General features: G+C 40.3%; 2 protein-coding genes across 2 annotated transcripts; both read right to left on the bottom strand.

Moving 5' to 3' along the window:
* Positions 1-2,811: 2,811 nt before the first annotated feature.
* On the bottom strand, positions 2,812-6,890 carry LOC118567245 (phosphoenolpyruvate carboxykinase, cytosolic [GTP]-like). The gene is made up of 10 exons (XM_036151909.1): positions 6,780-6,890; positions 6,259-6,539; positions 5,631-5,815; positions 5,330-5,533; positions 5,043-5,230; positions 4,790-4,952; positions 4,462-4,686; positions 4,183-4,314; positions 3,959-4,054; positions 2,812-3,856 (listed from the first exon to the last, which is right to left on the bottom strand). The coding sequence occupies exons 2-10, from the start codon at positions 6,480-6,482 to the stop codon at positions 3,399-3,401; spliced, it is 1,875 nt and encodes a 624-aa protein (XP_036007802.1). The 5' UTR covers positions 6,483-6,539; positions 6,780-6,890; the 3' UTR covers positions 2,812-3,398.
* Positions 6,891-17,071: 10,181 nt separating this feature from the next.
* On the bottom strand, positions 17,072-20,822 carry LOC118567243 (phosphoenolpyruvate carboxykinase, cytosolic [GTP]-like). Its single transcript, XM_036151908.1, has 10 exons — positions 20,723-20,822; positions 20,110-20,391; positions 19,475-19,659; positions 19,174-19,377; positions 18,887-19,074; positions 18,634-18,796; positions 18,306-18,530; positions 18,029-18,160; positions 17,805-17,900; positions 17,072-17,704 (listed from the first exon to the last, which is right to left on the bottom strand). Exons 2-10 carry the CDS (start codon positions 20,331-20,333, stop codon positions 17,247-17,249), a joined length of 1,875 nt encoding a protein of 624 aa, XP_036007801.1. The 5' UTR covers positions 20,334-20,391; positions 20,723-20,822; the 3' UTR covers positions 17,072-17,246.
* Between the last annotated feature and the right edge of the window lie 85 nt (positions 20,823-20,907).

The raw sequence follows: 20,907 nt of genomic DNA, 5'->3' as shown, positions 1-20,907 counted from the left end.
AAAGATCTACTTTTGCTTCAGGTAGTACCCAGGGGAGTCCTGTTGGCAATGGCACTGTTGGGAGTAATATTTTTTTCATTTAATTCTTACTTTTTGTCTCCTTTCTCTCTTTTTCCCAACAAGGTTTTAAAGTGCTTTCTGCTGGATGGTCTTCACTATGACTGTAAATGAACCCAGTAATTCAGAGATGGATGTACTCTTCTCAACTCTAATGGCATTCCTCCTATTTCCACCTGTAGTGCTGCCGTTGGGTTGTTTTAAATGCCCCTGTGCATAATCTTAAAGCCTGAAACTGGATATTATCCAGTTTTTGTTAGATGTACTTGATGCAGATCCATACACCACACAAACCATAATACAAAACTTATCTAATAATCCACAATAAATTGTCTTCAATGCTCCCCAATCACTCCCATTAAAACATCTCATAATATTAAACACTTTCATTAATTTATCCAGCACTTTCTGGATATGTACACCCCATGTTGTTCCCTCATCAAACCATAAGCCCAAAAGTTTAAAATATTTCACTCTTTTCTAATTCTTGTTGATATAATTTTTGTTTTGACTCAGTACCAATTGTTTTATTTGTAAAAAAAAAAACAAAAAAAACATTGTCTTTGTCTTATCTACTGAAAATCTAAAACCCCATTTGTATGACCACTCCTCTACTCCTGTAATGTTTTCCTGTAGTTTGTAACAATTCCCCTCTTCCCAATCTGCAAAAAGTGAAAATCCCATGCCATCCTCAATGTTCCTGAAAACATAATTTTTTTAATATTGAGAATAGTAGAGGACTGATTACACTCTCTTGGGGTGTTCCGTTCTCAACAATGTATTTACTTGAGTAACTCTTTCCTATTCTAAATTTGTATTAATGTTCCATATATCTCTAAATCATCTATATATTCATCCACTGACACCAATTTTATGCATTCTAATTAACAACCCTTCTCTCCACATCATGTCGTAGGCCTTCTCTTTGTCAAAAAGACAGTCACTACACTGTCTTTTTTTTTTTGTCACAGGGCCCCAAATTTTTGTCACAGGTCCCCAAATTGCTGGTGGAACCCCTGGTGGTGCTGCAAAGTTTCTTTCTTCATCTCTGTGATCCTGCTAATGAGCAAATATCTGTATTTCACAAACATGTGGTTTTCTTACACATGTAATAACAAATGTAATTCATTGCATTCTCTTTTTTTATTGCCATTAGTGCTTTTTAGACCTTTTGCCTCAGCTGCTCCTTAAGCCCTGTGTACACAACAAATTATTTGGTCAAAATAGTAACATTTTGCTGCATGTCTACCTTTTGTGTACACAATAACAGCACCAAACAGCACAATTTGAAAACTCCAGAGCACAAGGCCATAGTCGTATCGTCTTTGTTAGCGAATCATATGTTTGAGATGATACTAAGAGCTGGTTTTAGTTTAATTTTAGGGCTGGGCAACGATTAAAATATTTAATCGCGATTAATCGCCCTGATTAATCGCGATTAATCGCATTGTATTTACAAACTCCAAGAATGAATTCAAAAGTAGTGTAAAGAGCACTTTTATTTTAATGTTCTGCTGCCATATGAACAAAAGTGTTGTAACATTTGTAGCACTTATTTTATACTGGATATTTTCAACCCATCTATTGAATTTAGTGCACTAGTTGATCTTTTCTTCATAAGAGAACAGCAAGCACTGCAGCCAAAATATGGCCTTTTTTGACCTGCTGTATATTAGCCAGTCCCTAAGCTTGATGTATCATGAAACTGTTGACCTTTTGGGTTTTGTGGTTTTTATTTTATTATTACAATTAAATAATAATAATAATAATAATAATAATAATAATAATAATAATAATAATAATAATAATAATGTTATGTTCAGTGTTTTTTTCGCTAATCCACCTCTTATATATTTCAATCCTTATGTAATTTTGTCTGTGTTGTGTGCACCTGCCTGTTGCTTTAATCCTATAAATTTCCCCGTCGTGGGATAAAAAAAGGATTAGCTAATGTTATCTTATCTTAAATAACACTTTTTAATATATGTACTGGGTTCTTTCAAGGTCTTAATTACATGTTATGTGTGGGCTCCAGTAACATCCATCCATCCATCCATCCATCCACTGATCTACCTGGATGTTCCCTGGAGGACTGAAACGCCTCAGTCAGAGACATCTGTGGGTCTGTCGGGGCAATGAGAGAAGTTTCGTCTCCTCTCTCCGTTTCTGGGGCTCGACGTTTTCATGTTTTTTCACGTGTTTAGATAAATTTGTTGTGTTTCCACTGAAATTAACCGGCTTTTTACAAAACATACAGCTTGATTTCATTTACGGTATTAAAATAAAGCCAAACGGTGCTACTTCCTCTGTTCATGTTTTTTCGCTGCTGCGGTCTCTCTCAGCTGTTTCTTTGCTAAGTTTGTGTGAGAGCTGAGTGGGCGGGCCAGGCTGAGCCTGCGTGCTGATTGGCTGGCGCCGCTGAGCCATGTACGAGAGGGGAGGGGGAGCGGGAGAGTGCTGCAGTCAGCGCGCTGCAGTCAGCGCGCCTGCTGACTGACACTGACTGAAAGCATGTGAGCAACATGCGTTAATGCGCGATAAAATAAATATCGCCGTTAATAGTCTAATGAATTAACGCGAAATTAACGCGTTAACTTGCCCAGCCCTATTTAATTTACATGTCTGGTGAATAGTGTCACGTCAATGTTTGCATTTTTTTATAACTGTGTTTTGCCTTCTGTTTCAGACCAAATCAACATTCAAAGAACTAAAACCAACAGGGCCAGAAACTGAAAAATGTATCAGAGTCACAAATAGTTTTAAACACTTTTATTGCCATCCTCTTCTTTAAGAGATCCAGATTACAATAAACAGAACAAGAAGTCACCAATGATGTATAAAAAAACAAGACTACAGCAAACCATATGAACAGAAAATTATCCCTTCAAACAGGGAATTGAGCCATAAACAATGCCATATTCAGTTATATGGCAATTAAACTATGATGTATGTTTGAAATAAGTTACCTTTAAATAGACATACAAAGATTAAGACAAAATATTACAGTTGGGTTTAAATACAAAGTCCTGCTACAACAGCCTATGGATGGAAAATAAATACTGCTGGATGAAAGTACCCATCCCAAAAGGTCCCAAAGTTTAAATTAACTTGGACAATATTAAAAGAAGAGTTGCTCGTAAAGGCTGAGATTGAAGTCAAAAAAGAAATATTTTAAACATTCTCTATTTTGGTCCTTAACTTTTAGCTAGCTTGTTCATTTTCACGTCATTTTATGATCGCTAACTCAGTAATTTGGACTTACAGGTGAACTACATGACATGCTGAAGTCAAAAAAGCCCTGTGATGTTCACTTAAAATCCCTAAACTGCTCTTTCTTCCTCTTACATCTGCTTCACTCTCTGCTGCAACAGCTCCAGCTGCCGGGCCATCTCATTGGGTAGGTCGTCGTTTACTTGCGTCGTGAAATATTTCCTCACTTCATCCACTTCCTTCTGCCAGAACTCGTGTTCCAAGCAGAAAAGCTCGTTGAGGTCCACCTTCCCCTCTAGGCCCTGGAGGTTCAGGGAATCGTTGCAGGGCAGGTAGCCGACCGCAGAAGGCATGGCGCCGGTATTGCCGTTGACTCGTCGGAACATCCAGTCCAAAACGCGGATGTTGTCTCCAAAACCCGGCCAGAGGAAGCCGGACTTGGGGCTCTTTCGGAACCAGTTGACGTGGAAGATCTTTGGCAGCTTGGCACCAGGACGGTCAGCCATGCTCAGCCAGTGAGAGAGGTACTGGCCGAAGTTGTAGCCAAAGAAGGGGCGCATGGCAAAGGGGTCATGCATGATTACCTTGCCTAGATAAAAAGAGAGAACATACCAAAGACAATCAGTGACTGTGGGGTTGCAGGTTGTAAAATACCTGAAAGACAAAGATAAGTTCTTAATTAAACACTAACCTTTGTGTTCAGCTGCTGCAGTGGCTTCTGACCGCATTGCTGCTCCAACAAATACTCCATGTTGCCAGCTGAAGGCTTCATACACCAGAGGAACACCTAGAGGGAACCAGATTCTTTATATCAGCATCTTACGCTCACTCTTAAAAATAGTATTTTGCTACTCTTACATCCTTATTCCACTCTCTTAATGCTGTCTTTGCCACAGTTTCCAAATCTTTGCTCACCTTCTGGCCTCCTGCCTCCAAAAATGATGGCCTCAATGGGGACTCCTTCTGGTGATTCCCACTGTGGGTCGATGATAGGACACTGGCTTGCTGGTGTGCAAAAACGAGAGTTGGGGTGGGCGCAGGGTTCCCCTATAAAGAGAGAAAGACAATTACTTTAGATATTTAATTACTGCATAAAACCAGCTCTTTATTTGCATAAGCACAAATTATCCTTGGTTTCAGTACTTCCAAAGCAGTGATGTCAGTATATTTGATATGTTCTCTTGGTCTTCTTACCGTCCTCTGAACTCCAGGACTTGTTCTTCCACGATGTGAGAGTAACGCCCTCAGGCAGTTCCTGGTCCATTCCCTCCCAGTATATTCCGCCATCACTGGTTTCCGCCACGTTTGTGAAAATGGTGTTCTTAACAATGGTTGCCATGGCGTTGGGGTTGGTTTTAGCTGACGTACCAGGCGCAACGCCAAAAAAGCCATTCTCAGGGTTGATTGCACGCAGGTTGCCTAAGAACAAGAATAACGTCTAATGTTAGTTTGGATAGTTTGTCTTAATGTTTCAGCTTTCCACTGCTGATGGAGGGTAAAGGATTTTTTAAAAGCTTCTCACCCTGATTGTCAAACTTCATCCAGGCGATGTCGTCTCCCACACACTCAACCTTCCAGCCAGGCAACGTCGGACAGAGCATGGCCAGGTTGGTTTTACCACAGGCACTGGGGAAGGCTGCTGCCATGTACTTCTTTTCTCCTGCAGGGCTGGTGATGCCTAGGATCTGAATGAGACAAACGTTTAGGTTTCTTCAGAATTTAGAGGTTGTTGGCCATAGTTTGTGCTCAACATCTTTTCTCTTCCTGTTGCTTACCAGCATATGCTCAGCAAGCCAGCCCTCTTCCTTGGCGATGCGTGAGGCAATGCGCAGAGCAAAGCACTTCTTTCCCAGGAGGGAGTTTCCACCGTAACCACTGCCGAATGAAATAATTTGTCTACGGTCTGGGATATGAGCGATGAGGGTCTGATCAGGGTTGCAGGGCCAGTTGTTCACCAGGGGCTCTAAAGGAACAATCACAGAATTTAAAAGGAGGTTTAAAAACTGAAGAGGATCTAGTTAATACCATGAACTTTTTTAGCAAAGCTTTTGTAGCAGCGTACTTTTAAGTGGTAGAGGGCAGCCAACGGAGTGCAAACAGCGGACGAATTCTCCGTTCCCCAGTGCGGCGAGCACAGCCTTCCCCATACGGGTCATGACTCTCATGCTGGCCACTACGTAGGGGGAATCAGTCAGCTCGATGCCAATCTTGGAGAGGGGAGAACCTACTGGGCCCATGCTGAAGGGAATCACATACATGGTGCGGCCTAAGGACGGGAAAGTAAAAACATTGTTCACATCTGCCTTTTCTTCTCTTTACTTTTCCACCAAGTGCTTAAAGCTGGACACACATCACGGCAGTACCTTTCATGCAGCCGGGGAACCGCTGAGCCATGGCTTTGTCAAACTCCTCTTGGCACATCCACCGCCCCAGTTGGCTGGTTTCACCTCGCAGTGGCGTGGGAACCGTTTCCCGTCGCTCCTGGGTTACAATTACCGTCTTGCTCTCGACCCTGGCCACATCTCGTGGGTCCGTTCTGGCCAACCAGCTGTAAAAGTACAAATATAAGGGATGAGAAATTTAAAAAGAAAATTGCTGCAAGGTTTTTAGCTGTTAAGATTTCTGCAAGTAATGCTCATCAATAATAATTCTTCAGCTGCCTTAAGGCTGCTGGTGAAAGCTTGATGATGGGCTGAGCCAACTGGACTTTCTGGTTTGCTACACTGTACCATATTTTCTAGGTATGTTGTCAATCAAAACAACTGCTGACGACTGAAAGATGCAAATTGTCATCATAAATAACATGACTTGGCAATTCTACTGATCCTTTGCTGCAAAAACAACTGCAGCTATGAGGAGAGGAAGACAACAATGATCTCAGGCTATAATTGTTGATATCCTCTTTCTTTGCAGCATGTTTCTACAAATTAGACAAACCCTGAAACTGGAACACGGTCCACATAACGCCTTTTATCCTTCAGATCAACCTACCAGTTCTCATATTTGGTCAGCTTCTTGATCATCCCTTGTTCCTCCAGCTGTGTTAGGATGGCTCGGTTTTCCTGATCTGAGCCGTCACAGATGTGGAGAGACTCGGGCTGACACAGGGACACGTTGGCCTCCACAAATTCCCTGACTGCCGGGCTGAGGGCACTGAGCTCGCCCTGCAGGATCCTGAGACCGTTCTGGTTCTGTGACTGGATCTGAGGAGGCATGGTGAAGTCTGAAGAAACAGCAAGTCGATGGACTTTGAGAGAAAGATGAGAGGATGTCTGGAGTGAAGGATTGGAAAAAAGAGAAAGAAGATGAATAAAGTTAGCTTTGCACACATAAAACATTACAAATGTTCAGCTTCTTGTTTAACTGTATTTCTTTTTCTTAGCAGGTTGTCCAGAAGTTAATGCAATTGCTTGACAGACAGTCTGATGCGATCCAGTAACATCCATCCATTCATCTCCCTCATCCTTCAACACATAAACACAAATGCTGCAAAACAAAGAATTTCAGGTTACCTTCAGCGATGTGTTTGGAGCAAAGAGCCGTTAGCTTGGCCTCATCAGCTGAACTTCTTGGTGATGGCTTCTCTCAGCTGAGTTCAGGACTCCTGGTCCGCTGTGTCTGCTCTGGAGAAGGGTTGCTCCTTTTATACCCTGGGGTTTCCCTCCAGAGGGAGGGAGGGGGGTGGGTGGTGTGAGGAGGTGTGTGCATGACCTCGTCCTGAAAACGACAGTGTGTTACATGCTGTTGAATAATCATTAACAAGCCACAGGACGTCATGTCGTCTCCAACAACCGGTTCCCCCCGGCTGAATGCTGAGAACAGATTCAGATCTCAGACTGAGAAGCTGCCGGCTTTTTGCTGCTTAATGCTGCAACCGTCTATAACGTCTTTAAAGTCTAAGGCGAGAAGGGCCTGTTTGAATGCCACATAAATGAGCAAATTAGTATTTTAGGTGCAAAGCAAAATTGCTCTTAATAAAATATTTAGACTTCTTTAAGCAGATTGTCTCTATGTGTACTTCAAATACTTTTATTATATTTTATGTGAATAATCCTTTCCAGAGAAGTCAATTTAAGCTAGGATATTGTGCAGTCAACAGCCTCTTCCAGTTGTGCTGCTCTTGCAAAAGATTTTGAACTTTGGCACAGTGAGTGATGCAAGTCCAGGGTTCACTGTCGTGAGTCTGCAGTGTGACGTTGAGAGCATTTTGGCTGGCCTCTTTTGTATTGGCTGAAATCAGGAGGCTTGCTCTTGTGTTAAAAGTTCAGTCAGGGGGTGGCCTGTGCGTGTGCGCGCATGCATGCGCTGCAAAAGGACTGCAGATAAAGAGCGATCTCTCTGCAAGGTTTTGTCTTTCTTTGATAGAGGAGGCGTTTAAATTTGATTTAAGGCACCTTTCGTTCATACACCATGTTCATGCTGTTTTAACTAAAAGCACCAGAGAAGGCAAAGGAATAACGACTACAGAAACAGAATTTGTAACTGGATCAGGGTCCGTGTCAAATGCTGCCAACAGTGAGTTGGCTGGACCTTGATTCTGGATCAGCCATTTGCTTTTATCCTTTAGAACATCTTGCCTTTATTGACTTGGTCTAATAATCTAAAAAGTTGTCTAAGCTGTATAGTCTAAAGTGATTTATGTAGTCCAAATAATTTTTTGCTTGGCTTAATTTCTGCAGTATATTTGGTTAAAGACAATAGAATTAGCACTTTAAGCTAATCTATTGGAAGGAAATACACTTACGCCTGAAAGACAAAGATTTTAAGTCACTTTAATCACTTTTAATGCATATGTATCATGTGACTTGACCCAACAATATCCTTTACTGGTCTAACACATGGCAGGCTTGAAAAGTTTAATTTTGATTGAGCAAAGATAAAAAAAAAAAATCATAAATCCATGAAAATTACACAGGATTTTTTTGTTTGACATTTTCTTTTAAATTTGGTCAATTTAAAAACTTTCTGTCAGCTGAAATGTTAAAAAACAGAAGAAGAAAACGATCATGTGACGCTGATTTAGTGAGCAAGAATATTTCAAAATGCGCTTATCAAAGAACAAAGTATGTTGACTTTGGATTTGTTTTAAGAGAGGACTACAGAGGGCTTTGTGTTTGTTGCAATGACAGCAAAGTGCCCAAATGATGCGACTGCAAAACAAGCCCACATCATTAGCCATCCACCAACATGGTTGGGTTTTTATGTGATTAAATGCTGGGTTTCTCCAAACATTGTGCTGGGCATTATGACCAAAGAGCTCCTTGTTCAGGCCAAAAGACAGATCATTAAAAAGTTTTTTTTTTTTTTTTTTTTTTTTTGCATCACTCATGGTCTGCAGCTATTTTTGTTTCAGGAAAAATTCTTCCTAAAATTTATCTCTTTTTAGTCTTGTAGACGGAAACGAGCCTTTAGGGTCTGAGAAGGAAGTCTTGGTTTTTCGAAATTTCTTTAAATACAATCTTACATTGGCATGCATTTGTAGGGATTTCTACTGTTTGGAAGTATATCAACTGCTTTAAATATGTTAAACCTGCAAACAGTGTTTCTTACATTAGAGCCGTCCAGTTGCCTGGAAATGGCCTATTTACCTTACTTTGGTGAGCAAGACAGATTTTGTTTTTGCATTTCAGCTTCATGCTAGCTCCCAGCATTAGTTTAGGCACTGAAGCTTCAGAACCAAGACTAACTAAATTTCTTCTTTAACGTAGACAATAAACCTAGCTGATGAATGATGCGATACATTTGTGATTTTCAGCTAACCCAGGATTGTCTTTAAAATGCTGTCAAGGTTTTCCATCAACCATATTGTTAAAGTAAACTCTGGTGGCAGAAATAAATGATCAGTTACAGCACCTGGTATAACGTCACAAGTTTCTAAAAGTGATTACTGGGCAAAAAGATGAATGGATGGACAGATAAAATATAACATCGTGGCACCCATGATTGCACAGCGCATGCTTTTAAGCTGTTTTATGAAGGGCAGTCTTACCTGTGCAATCACCTCCTGGGAGATCATAAAACTCTATCTGTTCTTTTTTTATGTCCAACACTATTTCTGTCATTTAAATACTCCAGCTAGTAACTCCATATACAGTACATTACGTCTTAAGTCTTCATCATTTGAAATTATGGACATAGATTTACATACAATGATCATGGGCATCAAACCAGTTTTAACCTGTTAATTATTTTATGTTATTTTTCTACTGCAGAACAGTAACAAATAAGTTGACTGATACATACAAGTGTGTATGTACATCATTTACCTAAACCTCCAAATAAATTCTGCTGAAGGTTATAGAAGTTCTTGACTTGGAAGGCCAGCTGATGATAAAATATACCAAAAAAAGTTATTTTTGCAAAATAATTAACATTTTTTTCTAACACAATATTATACGTTTTCTCCAGTTGCTTTGCTTAATTTTTGTTTATTGTATTTCAACATCGGATGATTTATAATAATTAATAATAATAATAAATTTTATTTGTAATGCACTTTACATTTAATAAAAATCTCAAAGTGCTACAGGTAAAATCATTTAATGGGAAACAATAAACTATTTTTTACCCCGTAACTGGCAATGGGTCATCGGTGACCTATCAGAACGTATTTTTGACTTTAGAGCCCTGTAGTTCCTGCCGTAGACTTCTATTTTAAAAACCATCCTCCCTTAATTGATACCTGTTTTGACCAACTTTGTTTATCCAGAGTTTCTCCAGAGCCAATGTTGTTCACCACTGCTCACTTCTGAAAACCCTCACTCGTACATTTTCACCAGGAAATATGTGTAAAGCTTCTGGGAAGAACCAAATAGCAACAAAAGAAGCGGTGGAGCTTTTCACAGGATTGAAAATGTTTTTTCTGATGACTTATCAGAAAGGTTTTGGGGAGCGCCATATACATACAGACATACCTACAGAAAATCTAGTCTAGAATGGTCATTTTTTTTATTAAATTGCATTCAGATTTGTCAGCTAGGATCTCCTTGCATCAGCCTGCAGCTGCATGTCGAAGAAAGAAACAAGAAAACAAGAGCAAACAAATTTACAATTTCTTTGTCTTCCAACTTCAATAACTAAAAACTGGTTACCATACCACCATAATGGACTTCTTAGTTTAAAAAACCTAAAGTATTACCTTTACAGAGACACCAAGCTTTTGCCTCCACTGTCAAAGGGATCAAGACCAGCATCTAATTTAATTTGGGTATAATTTTTTAGGCGTTTAAAAAATGTAAAGTTAATTAAACATGTTTTTGCAGTATATCACTAAAAAACTCTGATGTAAAAAAAATTTATTCAGAATAGTCTACAGAGTTAGCTGGAAGACACAATTTTCCGCGATGTAGTTAAGCAAATGATTGTTTACCCATCGTCACATTTGGGGTCAAGCAGTTTGGCTTGAATCTGCTGCCTCAAACCGGTAAGATGAGTTGCTTGGATCTTAGCGGTCAGGAAGTCACAAACAACATCAATAACAACAAGTGACAGAAAAGGTTAAACACGTCTTGAGGAGCCTTTAACTTCAATAGCGCCTTCTATCCAGAGAGGCGTAGACAAGACATATCGCACTGACATCACTTTTTTTGTAATTGCAATAACTGCTTTTGTGCATCTCTGTTGGTCAATATGTAACTCTATCGATGATTTAACATTTGTTTTGACATGTTTTGTTTCTTTTATCTGTGGCAGAAAAAGCTGCTGATTAGGCACTAAGTTATAATTATAACACCTTGTTTAAGCAACAATTATTCAGGGACATGTTAAATTGAAGAGCAACAACATTATTATTAAGGACCACCATGAATGGAATGCATCAAACAGATATGCAATTTTAAAATTTACAAACCATAAACCCCACCTGAAGGAAACACAAGAAAAGGAAAAGGACACTTCAGCTTTCTATATGCAGACATGCACGCTGTAGTTAATAACCTAAATCAGATCTATGGATTTAGTGAGGCTTTTTCTCATTTTACGCACACTGTAAAGTCAAAAAGGGCTGCTTTAGCGAGAGTCAAGCCAAGAGCCTTTAAGAATATAGATGTAGCAGAACCAGAATGGCAAACAAGAAGAAGAAGCAACTCTTTTGCTATATTGGAGAGAGCCTGTGATACACAGAGGTGTTTATCACAAACTTGATTCATATCTTGGAGAGCTCCTTGGCTTTGCAGACTGGTGAAAAGAAGAAAGACTGCCAGAAAAATCTTTAACTACTGCAGACTCCTTATGCAAATAAAATAAAACAATACAGTAGTGGTGTGTTGTACAATGCCTAAAAAAATAGGCCACCTTCTTCTGAACTACAAGCACCCTTTAGCAATGACTGGCTCTGGCTGTGTGCAGTTCGTGTACATTTCATTGACCTGTCCTGTAGAACTACAAGTTATCCAGCACAGATTTGAGAAAAAGTGAGTCAGTAGGTGGGTTGGTGCTGTGATGTAGCAGTACAAACACAAAAGCAAAAACCGCCACTGGGCTGGACCAGACGCTGTATCATCCTTGCCAGCTCACATGTTTGTTTTCTTCTCCGTTTCTTTATACATCTTAGTATTTCTCAAGTGCTGTGGAGGAAGCACATGGACACATTTTACGTTTTTTTAAAAACAAAACCCGAACATGGACCGCTGGTCAGTTCTGTGGAAGTTACAACACATATTCATTGATGTAATATTCATAGATTGACCTCTTTCAGACTCATGTCTAAATGAGGTCCAAGTGCAGCTTTGACATTGAAATCAGGTCTATTTACCACCAAGCAAGATGGCGCCGGTGCCCACGGCTTTTCATCTCTCTCTCTGAGATCTCTCCTTTTGTTTGTTTTTGATACTTTTTATCTCGGATGTTAAGTCATTATTGGCATATAATTGTCTGTTGGAGCTTCGTGTATTTGTCATCAGGCTAGACTATTTTAACCATAATGGGTTTAGCAACAAGTGTCCTCCTCTACTGGCTGATGTCCCTGTGTACCAGTTCCGTGATTCACACCTGTCCACCTGGAGAAACCGTCGCAGACGTTGGGGAAAAACGCGCAGGGGGCTGGTGAAGCTGGTGAAGCTGAAACCAAGCCTTGCATGTTCTTCATTGACCGGATCGGTCCATCGTGGCACTTTGTGGATCCAGGTGACCCTGTCTGAATCTGCTGGTGGGCTGCCTTAGGAGTCGTGGGATAAACTTACAACCTGTGGCTTTGGCACCTCAATCATCTTTTCCTCAGACGTTAATATCTACAACAATGGTCCTGTTAAACGCCAGATCTCTATCTAATAAGACTGTTATGCTGAATGAACTTTTTACCAGGCGTAGCTTGGACTTTATGTGCGAGACTGAAACCTGGCTGAGCGTTGGTGAGTCCAGTCGCTTCTTTGATTTTCTACCTGCAGACTGTTCATATTTTAATGCGCTGATTTCTTCTGGACGTGATGGAGGTGTTGCAGTTGTTTTTAAGACGAAGTTCACATGCAAACAACTTTTAACTGTTTGTTACTCAAGATTTGAGTATCTGGTGTTTGAGCCGTGTCACACCCACCGAACCCTTTGTGCTGTTGATTGCAGAACTTTTTTCAGGGATTTTTCCTGCTTCTTGGCTTGGGTTATGCTAAAGCATTTTAAGTATTTTAATTGTTGCTGATTTTTACATTCATGTGTGCTGTCCTACCAAGCCGTTGGTCAAAGATTTTCTTAATCTTTGAGATTCTTTTAATCTTGTTTAGTCTGTGTCGGGTCCAAAACAAGAACTCGGTCACACCTTGGACCTTGTGTTGGGTTGTGGTTTACCGGTTTTAGACACTGAAGTATGTGAGGCTGTGTTTTCTGGTCACTGTCCTACTGTGTCTGAAACCTTTTTTCGTATTTGTGATGTTAAACCTTTGATTCCGATACATCCTCGTGTTTTTAATATATCTGCTGTTGAACAGGCTACAGCTACTTTTGATGAGGGTTTAAAGTCTCCTGCTGATCGCCTCTAATTTTTATCACAAATGTCAAATGGTTCTCAAAGTGGTTGCTCCTTTTAAGACTGTGAGACCTAAACCAAAGTCTGAACCTTGGTTAAATGATATTACTCGCTCCGCCAGACAAGAGTATAGGAAAGCTGAATGGAAATGGAAAGAAGATTAATTACAACTGTCTCTTGTTATATTAAGAGAGAGTCTGTGGAGGTATCAAAATATTGTTAAGACCGAAAAAGCCACATTTTTTCCCCAGTAGAATTTTGAATAATTCTCACAATCCACAGGTTCTTTTTTTCCATTGTTAACTCTGTTCTAAACACTCCTCCATCTTTGTGTCTTGAGAAATGTTCTGAAACTTGTGAAAAGTTCCAACTTTTTTTTTTATCAATAAACTATAAAATCTTAGATTACTAATTTCTCGGCCTCCTCATGAACTTTCCACCTTTATTGCACATTTGGCTGTCTTTAAACAGTTCAAACTTGTGTGCTTCAATCAGTTGGAGACAATAGTTAGTAAAATGAAGAGTTCTTCCTGTCCTCATGATGTTATTCCAACTCACTTTTTAAAGAACATTTTAAAATCTGTTGGGTCTGACATTTTAGAGATTTTTAACAGGAGTCTCAACTCAAGTGTTCTTCCAGTTTGTTTTAAATATGCAGTTGTGCAACCGTTGCTGAAGAAACCCACTCTTGATTCTTTTGTTCTTTCAAATTTTAGGCCTTTTCTATCAAATATTTTAGAAAGGATAGTTTTAATTCAGTTGCAGTCTTTTTTAAATCCACACAGTGTCCTTGATATCCATGATATCTCCCCTTTAAGTAGATCTCAAGATGCAATCATGAAAAAAATCCTTCATTAGAAAGTGTTTCGGGATAAATATTTTTTTCTGCAGTTTTATGGAAAGATGGCAGATTAAGAAAATAAAATTAAGCTGATATAAATTATAAAAAAGGCCAAAAATTATTTTGCTTATTTTTTATTGATATTTTTCATGGGGGAAAGGGGTAATTAGATCAGAATTTGAACCAGACACAATGAGATAAATAGCTGATGGATTATTTAGGAAATGGTCTACACTGACATCCAGTGGACAAAAGGGGCTATTACATATTGTTAGGAAATGTGCAGTTTTTTAGATCAATTATTCATATGAAGGAATAATCTGTTTAACAAAAGTATATTAACCATTTGTTACACTATGAATACAATGCATATGTGATAAAGTACAAAGATAAATCATATGTTTATAATGTGCTTTTGTTTGTTTTGTGTGATATTAGTAGATTTTACCACTTCCGGTTTGTGGAGTTCCCTCCAATTTGTATTTAAAGTTTACCGGTTGTAGGCCTTAAAATGGTATCTGTTAAAGTCTTTTTGTTTTTCGGTTTTACAGATGTCTGTAATTAATGATACATAAAACAAATGTGCCTTTAATTGCTGTAGAACTTAAACTAATGATGTTTCAGTAAACAGTTCAACTAGAACAGTCAAAGGCAATCCTAAACAAATGTGTTTTTAACCTTGATTTAAAATAACTTAAAAACACTTTTAAGGTTTTCAAGAAGTTTGTTCCAGATTGGTGGAACATCGGAACTAAATGCTGCTTCTCTGTGTTTGGTTCTGGCTATGCAGAGTACGCTGGAGCCAGAATCTAATAAAATTGAGTGATCAGCAGTATCAAATGCTGCACTAAGGTCCAAAAGTAGCAGCACTGTGGTTCTTCCACAGCCTGTATTAATATGGCAGAATCCAGAGCTTTGTAGACTGGTGCCAGCAGAACCACCTCATGCTAAATCAGTGAAAACTAAAGAGCTAGAGGTGGACTTTCACAGACCCACCTCTGTGATACAGGTGAACATTCAGGGAACTGATGTGGAGATAGTGGACTCTTATAAGAACCTGGGTGTTCACCAGAACTGGACTGAACTCACACTGACACCATTATAAAGTATTGAAAAGTGCCCCTATACCTTTTTCAACTTCATGCCCCCTATAATTTTCAATGCTATTTCACACATTATAAAGTATTAAAATGTGCCCCTATAACTTTTACCACTTTGAGACCCCTATACCGTTAATGTTATTTCACACCACTATAAAGTACTGAAAAGTGCTCCCTATACCTTTTACAACTTTGTGCCCCCTATACTTTTCAATGCTATTTCTCACCATTATAAAGTATTGGAAATTGCCCCCTTTACCTTTTACCACTTCGTGCTCCCTATACTTTTCAATGCTATTTCACACCATCATAAAGTATTGAAAAATGTCCCCCTATACTTTTTACGATATTGTGCCCCCTATTCTTATCAATGTTATTTCCCACCATTATAAAGGATAGAAAAGTGCCCCCTATACCTTTTACAACACTGTGCCCCCTATTCTTTCAATGCTATTTCACACCATTATAAAGTATTCAAATGTGCCCCCTATACCTTTTACAACTTTGTGTCCCTATACATTTCAATGCTATTAAACACTCTCATAATAAATCTCCCACACCATTATAAAGTACAGAAAAGTACACCGTATATCTTTTACCACTTTGTGTTTGCTAAACCTATTCTTGTCGTAATGTACTGCACTTTGGTCACCCCTGCTGATTTTAAAATGGGTTATAGAAATAATGCTGATACTGACAATGACTGCGTTAAATGACTGCGTTAAATGATAATCCAATATAAAATGATACAAGTGAAGAAGTAATACAAGTACTGGTGAGTTAAAGATTGTAATATTATACAGGTTACACAGAGGAATGTGGCTGATTTAAAAAAATAATCAGAAAGGCCTATAAGCACAGACATCTCCATATGTCTAAAACTGTTTGCATGCGTGGTACTCAGGGGCGCGTTACAGGGGGGAAACGTTGGGACAATTCCATAAAAAGAAAATGTATATAAATGTATGAGCTTTTGGCATTATTTAGATTTTTTGTCACAGGGCCCCAAATACCTAGCGGCACCCCTGGTGGTCCTGCAAAGTTTTATTTTTAATCTTGGTGATCTTACGAGCAATATGTGCAAACATCTATCTTTTTTACATGTGGTTTTCTTTACACAAATAATATAATTCATTGCATTCTCTTTTTTTGTTCCCATAAAGTGTTTCTTAGACTTCTTGCCTCAGCTGCCAAAATAGTAACATTTTGCTGCATGTCTACCTTTTGTGTACACAACAGCACGAAAGCAGCACAACTTGAAAATGGGGTCCAGAGCACAAGGCCATAGCCGTATCGTCTTTGTTAGTAAATCAAATGTTTGAGATAATACTAACAGCTGGTTTTAGTTAATTTACATGTCTGGTGAATAGTGTCACATCAATGATTGCATTTTTTATAACCGTGTTTTGCCTTCTGTTTCAGACCAAATCAACATCTAAAGAACTAAAACCAACATGGCCAGAAACTGAAAAATGGACCAGAGTCACAAATAGTTTTAAACACTTTTATTGCCATCCTCTTCTTTAAGAGATCCAGATTACAATAAACGGAACAAGAAGTCACCAATGATGTATAAAAATAAACTAAGACTACAGCCAAACACATGAATAGAAAACAATTATCCCTTTAAATAGGGAATTGAGCCACACAAAAATACCATATTCAGTTATATGGCAATTAAACTATCATGTATATTTGAAATAAGTTACCTTTAAATAGACAAACAATGATTAAGACAAAATATTACAGTTGAGTTTAAATACAAAGTCCTGCTACAACAGCCTACGGTTGGAAAATAAATACTGCTGGATAAAATTACCCATCCCAAAAGGTCACAGAGTTTAAATTAACTTGGACAATATTAAAAGAAGAGTTCCTCGTAAAGGCTGAGATTAATGTCAGAAAATAAATATTTTATAAATTCTTTATTTTGGTCCTTAACTTTTAGCTAGCTTGTTAATTTTCACGTCATTCTTTGATTGCTAACTCAGTAATCTGGACTTACAGGTGAACTACATGACATGCTGAAGTCAAAAAAGCCCTGTGATGTTCACTTAAAATACCTAAACTATTCTTCTTCATCTTACATCTGCTTCACTCTCTGCTGCAACAGCTCCAGCTGCCGGGCCATCTCATTGGGTAGGTCATCGTTTACTTGCGTCGTGAAATATTTCCTCACTTCATCCACTTCCTTCTGCCAGAACTCGTGTTCCAAGGAGAAAAGCTCGTTGAGGTCCACCTTCCCCTCTAGGCCCTGGAGGTTCAGGGAATCGTTGCAGGGCAGGTAGCCGACCGCAGAAGGCATGGCGCCGGTATTGCCGTTGACTCGTCGGAACATCCAGTCCAAAACGCGGATGTTGTCTCCAAAACCCGGCCAGAGGAAGCCAGACTTGGGGCTCTTTCGGAACCAGTTGACGTGGAAGATCTTTGGCAGCTTGGCACCAGGACGGTCAGCCATGCTCAGCCAGTGAGAGAGGTACTGGCCGAAGTTGTAGCCAAAGAAGGGGCGCATGGCAAAGGGGTCATGCATGATTACCTTGCCTAGATAAAGAGAAAACATACCAAAGACAATCAGTGAGTGTGGGGTTGCAGGTTGTAAAATACCTGAAAGACAAAGATCAGTTCTTAATGAAACACTAACCTTTGTGTTCAGCTGCTGCAGTGGCTTCTGACCTCATTGCTGCTCCAACAAATACTCCATGTTGCCAGCTGAAGGCTTCATACACCAGAGGAACACCTGGAGGGAACCAGATTCTTTATATCAGCATCTTCCGGTCACTCTTTAAAATAATATTTTGCTACTCTTACATCCTTATTCCACTCTCTTAATGCTGTCTTTGCTACAGTTTCCAAATCTTTGCTCACCTTCTGGCCTCCTGCCTCCAAAAATGATGGCCTCAATGGGAACTCCTTCTGGCGATTCCCACTGTGGGTCGATGATGGGACACTGGCTTGCTGGTGTGCAAAAACGAGAGTTGGGGTGGGCGCAGGGTTCCCCTATAGAGAGAAAGACAATTATTTTACACATTTAATTACTGCATAAAACCAGCTCTTTATTTGCGTAAGCACAAATTATCCTGGGTTTCATTTCTTCCAAAGCAGTAATGTCAATATAATTGATACGTTCTCTTGGGTTTCTTACCGTCCTCTGAACTCCAGGACTTGTTCTTCCACGATGTGAGAGTAACGCCCTCAGGCAGTTCCTGGTCCATTCCCTCCCAGTATATTCCGCCATCACTGGTTTCGGCCACGTTTGTGAAAATGGTGTTCTTAACAATGGTCGCCATGGCGTTGGGGTTGGTTTTAGCTGACGTACCAGGCGCAACGCCAAAAAAGCCATTCTCAGGGTTAATTGCACGCAGGTTGCCTAAGAACAAGAATAACGTCTAATGTTAGTTTGGATAGTTGGTCTTAATGTCTCAGCTTTCCACTGCTGATGGAGAGGAAAGGATTTCTGAAAAGCTTCTCACCCTGATTGTCAAACTTCATCCAGGCGATGTCGTCTCCCACACACTCAACCTTCCAGCCAGGCAACGTCGGACAGAGCATGGCCAGGTTGGTTTTACCACAGGCACTGGGGAAGGCTGCTGCCATGTACTTCTTTTCTCCTGCAGGGCTGGTGATGCCTAGGATCTGAATGAGAGAAACATTTAGGTTTCTTCAGAATTGAGAGGTTGTTGGTCATAGTTTGTGCTCCACGTCTTTTCTCTTCCTGTTGCTTACCAGCATATGCTCAGCAAGCCAGCCCTCTTCCTTGGCGATGCGTGAGGCAATGCGCAGAGCAAAGCACTTCTTTCCCAGGAGGGAGTTTCCACCGTAACCACTGCCGAATGAAATAATTTGTCTACGGTCTGGGATATGAGCGACGAGGGTCTGATCAGGGTTGCAGGGCCAGTTGTTCACCAGGGGCTCTAAAAGAAGAATCACAGAATTTAAAAAGAGGTTTAAAAACTGAAGAGGATCTAGTTAATACCATGAACTTTTTTAGCAATGCTTTTGTAGCAGCGTACTTTTAAGTGGTAGAGGGCAGCCAACGGAGTGCAAACAGCGGACGAATTCTCCGTTCCCCAGTGCGGCGAGCACAGCCTTCCCCATACGGGTCATGACTCTCATGCTGGCCACCACGTAGGGAGAATCAGTCAGCTCAATGCCAATCTTGGAGAGGGGAGAACCTACTGGGCCCATGCTGAAGGGAATCACATACATGGTGCGGCCTAAGGACGGGAAAGTAAAAACATTGTTCACAACTGCCCTTTCTTTTCTTTACTTTTCCACCAAGTGCTTAAAGCTGGACACACATCACGGCAGTACCTTTCATGCAGCCGGGGAACCGCTGAGCCATGGCTTTGTCAAACTCCTCTTGGCACATCCACCGCCCCAGTTGGCTGGTTTCACCTCGCAGTGGCGTGGGAACCGTTTCCCGTTGCTCCGGGGTTACAATTACCGTCTTGCTCTCGACCCTGGCCACATCTCGTGGGTCCGTTCTGGCCAACCAGCTGTAAAAGTACAAATATAAGGGATGAGAAATTTAAAAAGAAAATTGCTGCAAGTTCTTTTAGCTGTTAAGATTTCTGCAAGTAATCCTCGTCAATAATAATTCTTCAGCTGCCTTAGGGCTGCTGGTGAAAGCTTGATGTTGGGCTGAACCAACTGGACTTTCTGGTTTGCTAGACTGTACCATATTTTCTAGGTATGTTGTCAATCTAAACAACTGCTGACGACTGAATGATGCAAATTGTCATCATAAATAACATGACTTGGCAATTCCACTGATCTTTTGCTGCAAAAACAACTGAAGCTATGAGGAGAGGAAGACAACAATGATCTCAGGCTATAATTGTTGATTTCCACTTTCTCTGCAGCATGTTTCTACAAATTAGACAAACCCTGAAACTGGAACGCGGTCCACATAACGCCTTTTACCCCAACGCTTCAGATCAACCTACCAGTTCTCATATTTGGTCAGCTTCTTGATCATCCCTTGTTCCTCCAGCTGTGTTAGGATGGCTCGGTTTTCCTGATCTGAGCCGTCACAGATGTGGAGAGACTCGGGCTGACACAGGGACACGTTGGCCTCCACAAATTCCCTGACGGCCGGGCTGAGGGCACTGAGCTCGCCCTGCAGGATCCTGAGACCGTTCTGGTTCTGTGACTGGATCTGAGGAGGCATGGTGAAGTCTGAAGAAACAGCAAGTCGATGGACTTTGAGAGAAAAGATGAGAGGATGTCTGGAGTGAAGGATTGGGTGAAAGTTGGGGAAAATAAAGGAGTGAAAATATGAAAAAAAGGTTGGGGGAAGTTTGCAAAGAAGGTAGGGAAAAGATAAAATCATGAATGGAAAAAAGAGAAAGAAGATGAATAAAGTTAGCTTTGCACACATAAAACATTACAAACGTTCAGCTTCTTGTTTAACTGTATTTCTTTTTCTTAGCAGGTTATCCAGAAGTTAATGCAATTGCTGGGCACAGCCTGATGCGATCCAATAACATCCATCCATTCATCTCCCTCATCCTTCCACACATGAACACAAATGCTGCAAAACAAAGAATTTCAGGTTACCTTCAGCGATGTGTTTGAAGCAAAGAGCCGTTAGCTTGGCCTCATCAGCTGAACTTCTTGGTGATGGCTTCTCTCAGTTGAGTTCAGGACTCCTGGTCCGCTGTGTCTGCTCTGGAGAAGGGTTGCTCCTTTTATACCCTGGGGATTCCCTCCAGAGGGAGGGAGGGGGGTGGGTGGTGTGAGGA

This window comes from Fundulus heteroclitus, chromosome 20, assembly GCF_011125445.2.
Source record: "Fundulus heteroclitus isolate FHET01 chromosome 20, MU-UCD_Fhet_4.1, whole genome shotgun sequence".
Lineage (NCBI taxonomy): Eukaryota > Metazoa > Chordata > Actinopteri > Cyprinodontiformes > Fundulidae > Fundulus > Fundulus heteroclitus.
The sequence above is the reverse complement of the archived record's forward strand: the minus strand, read 5'-3'. Positions and strand labels throughout refer to the sequence as shown.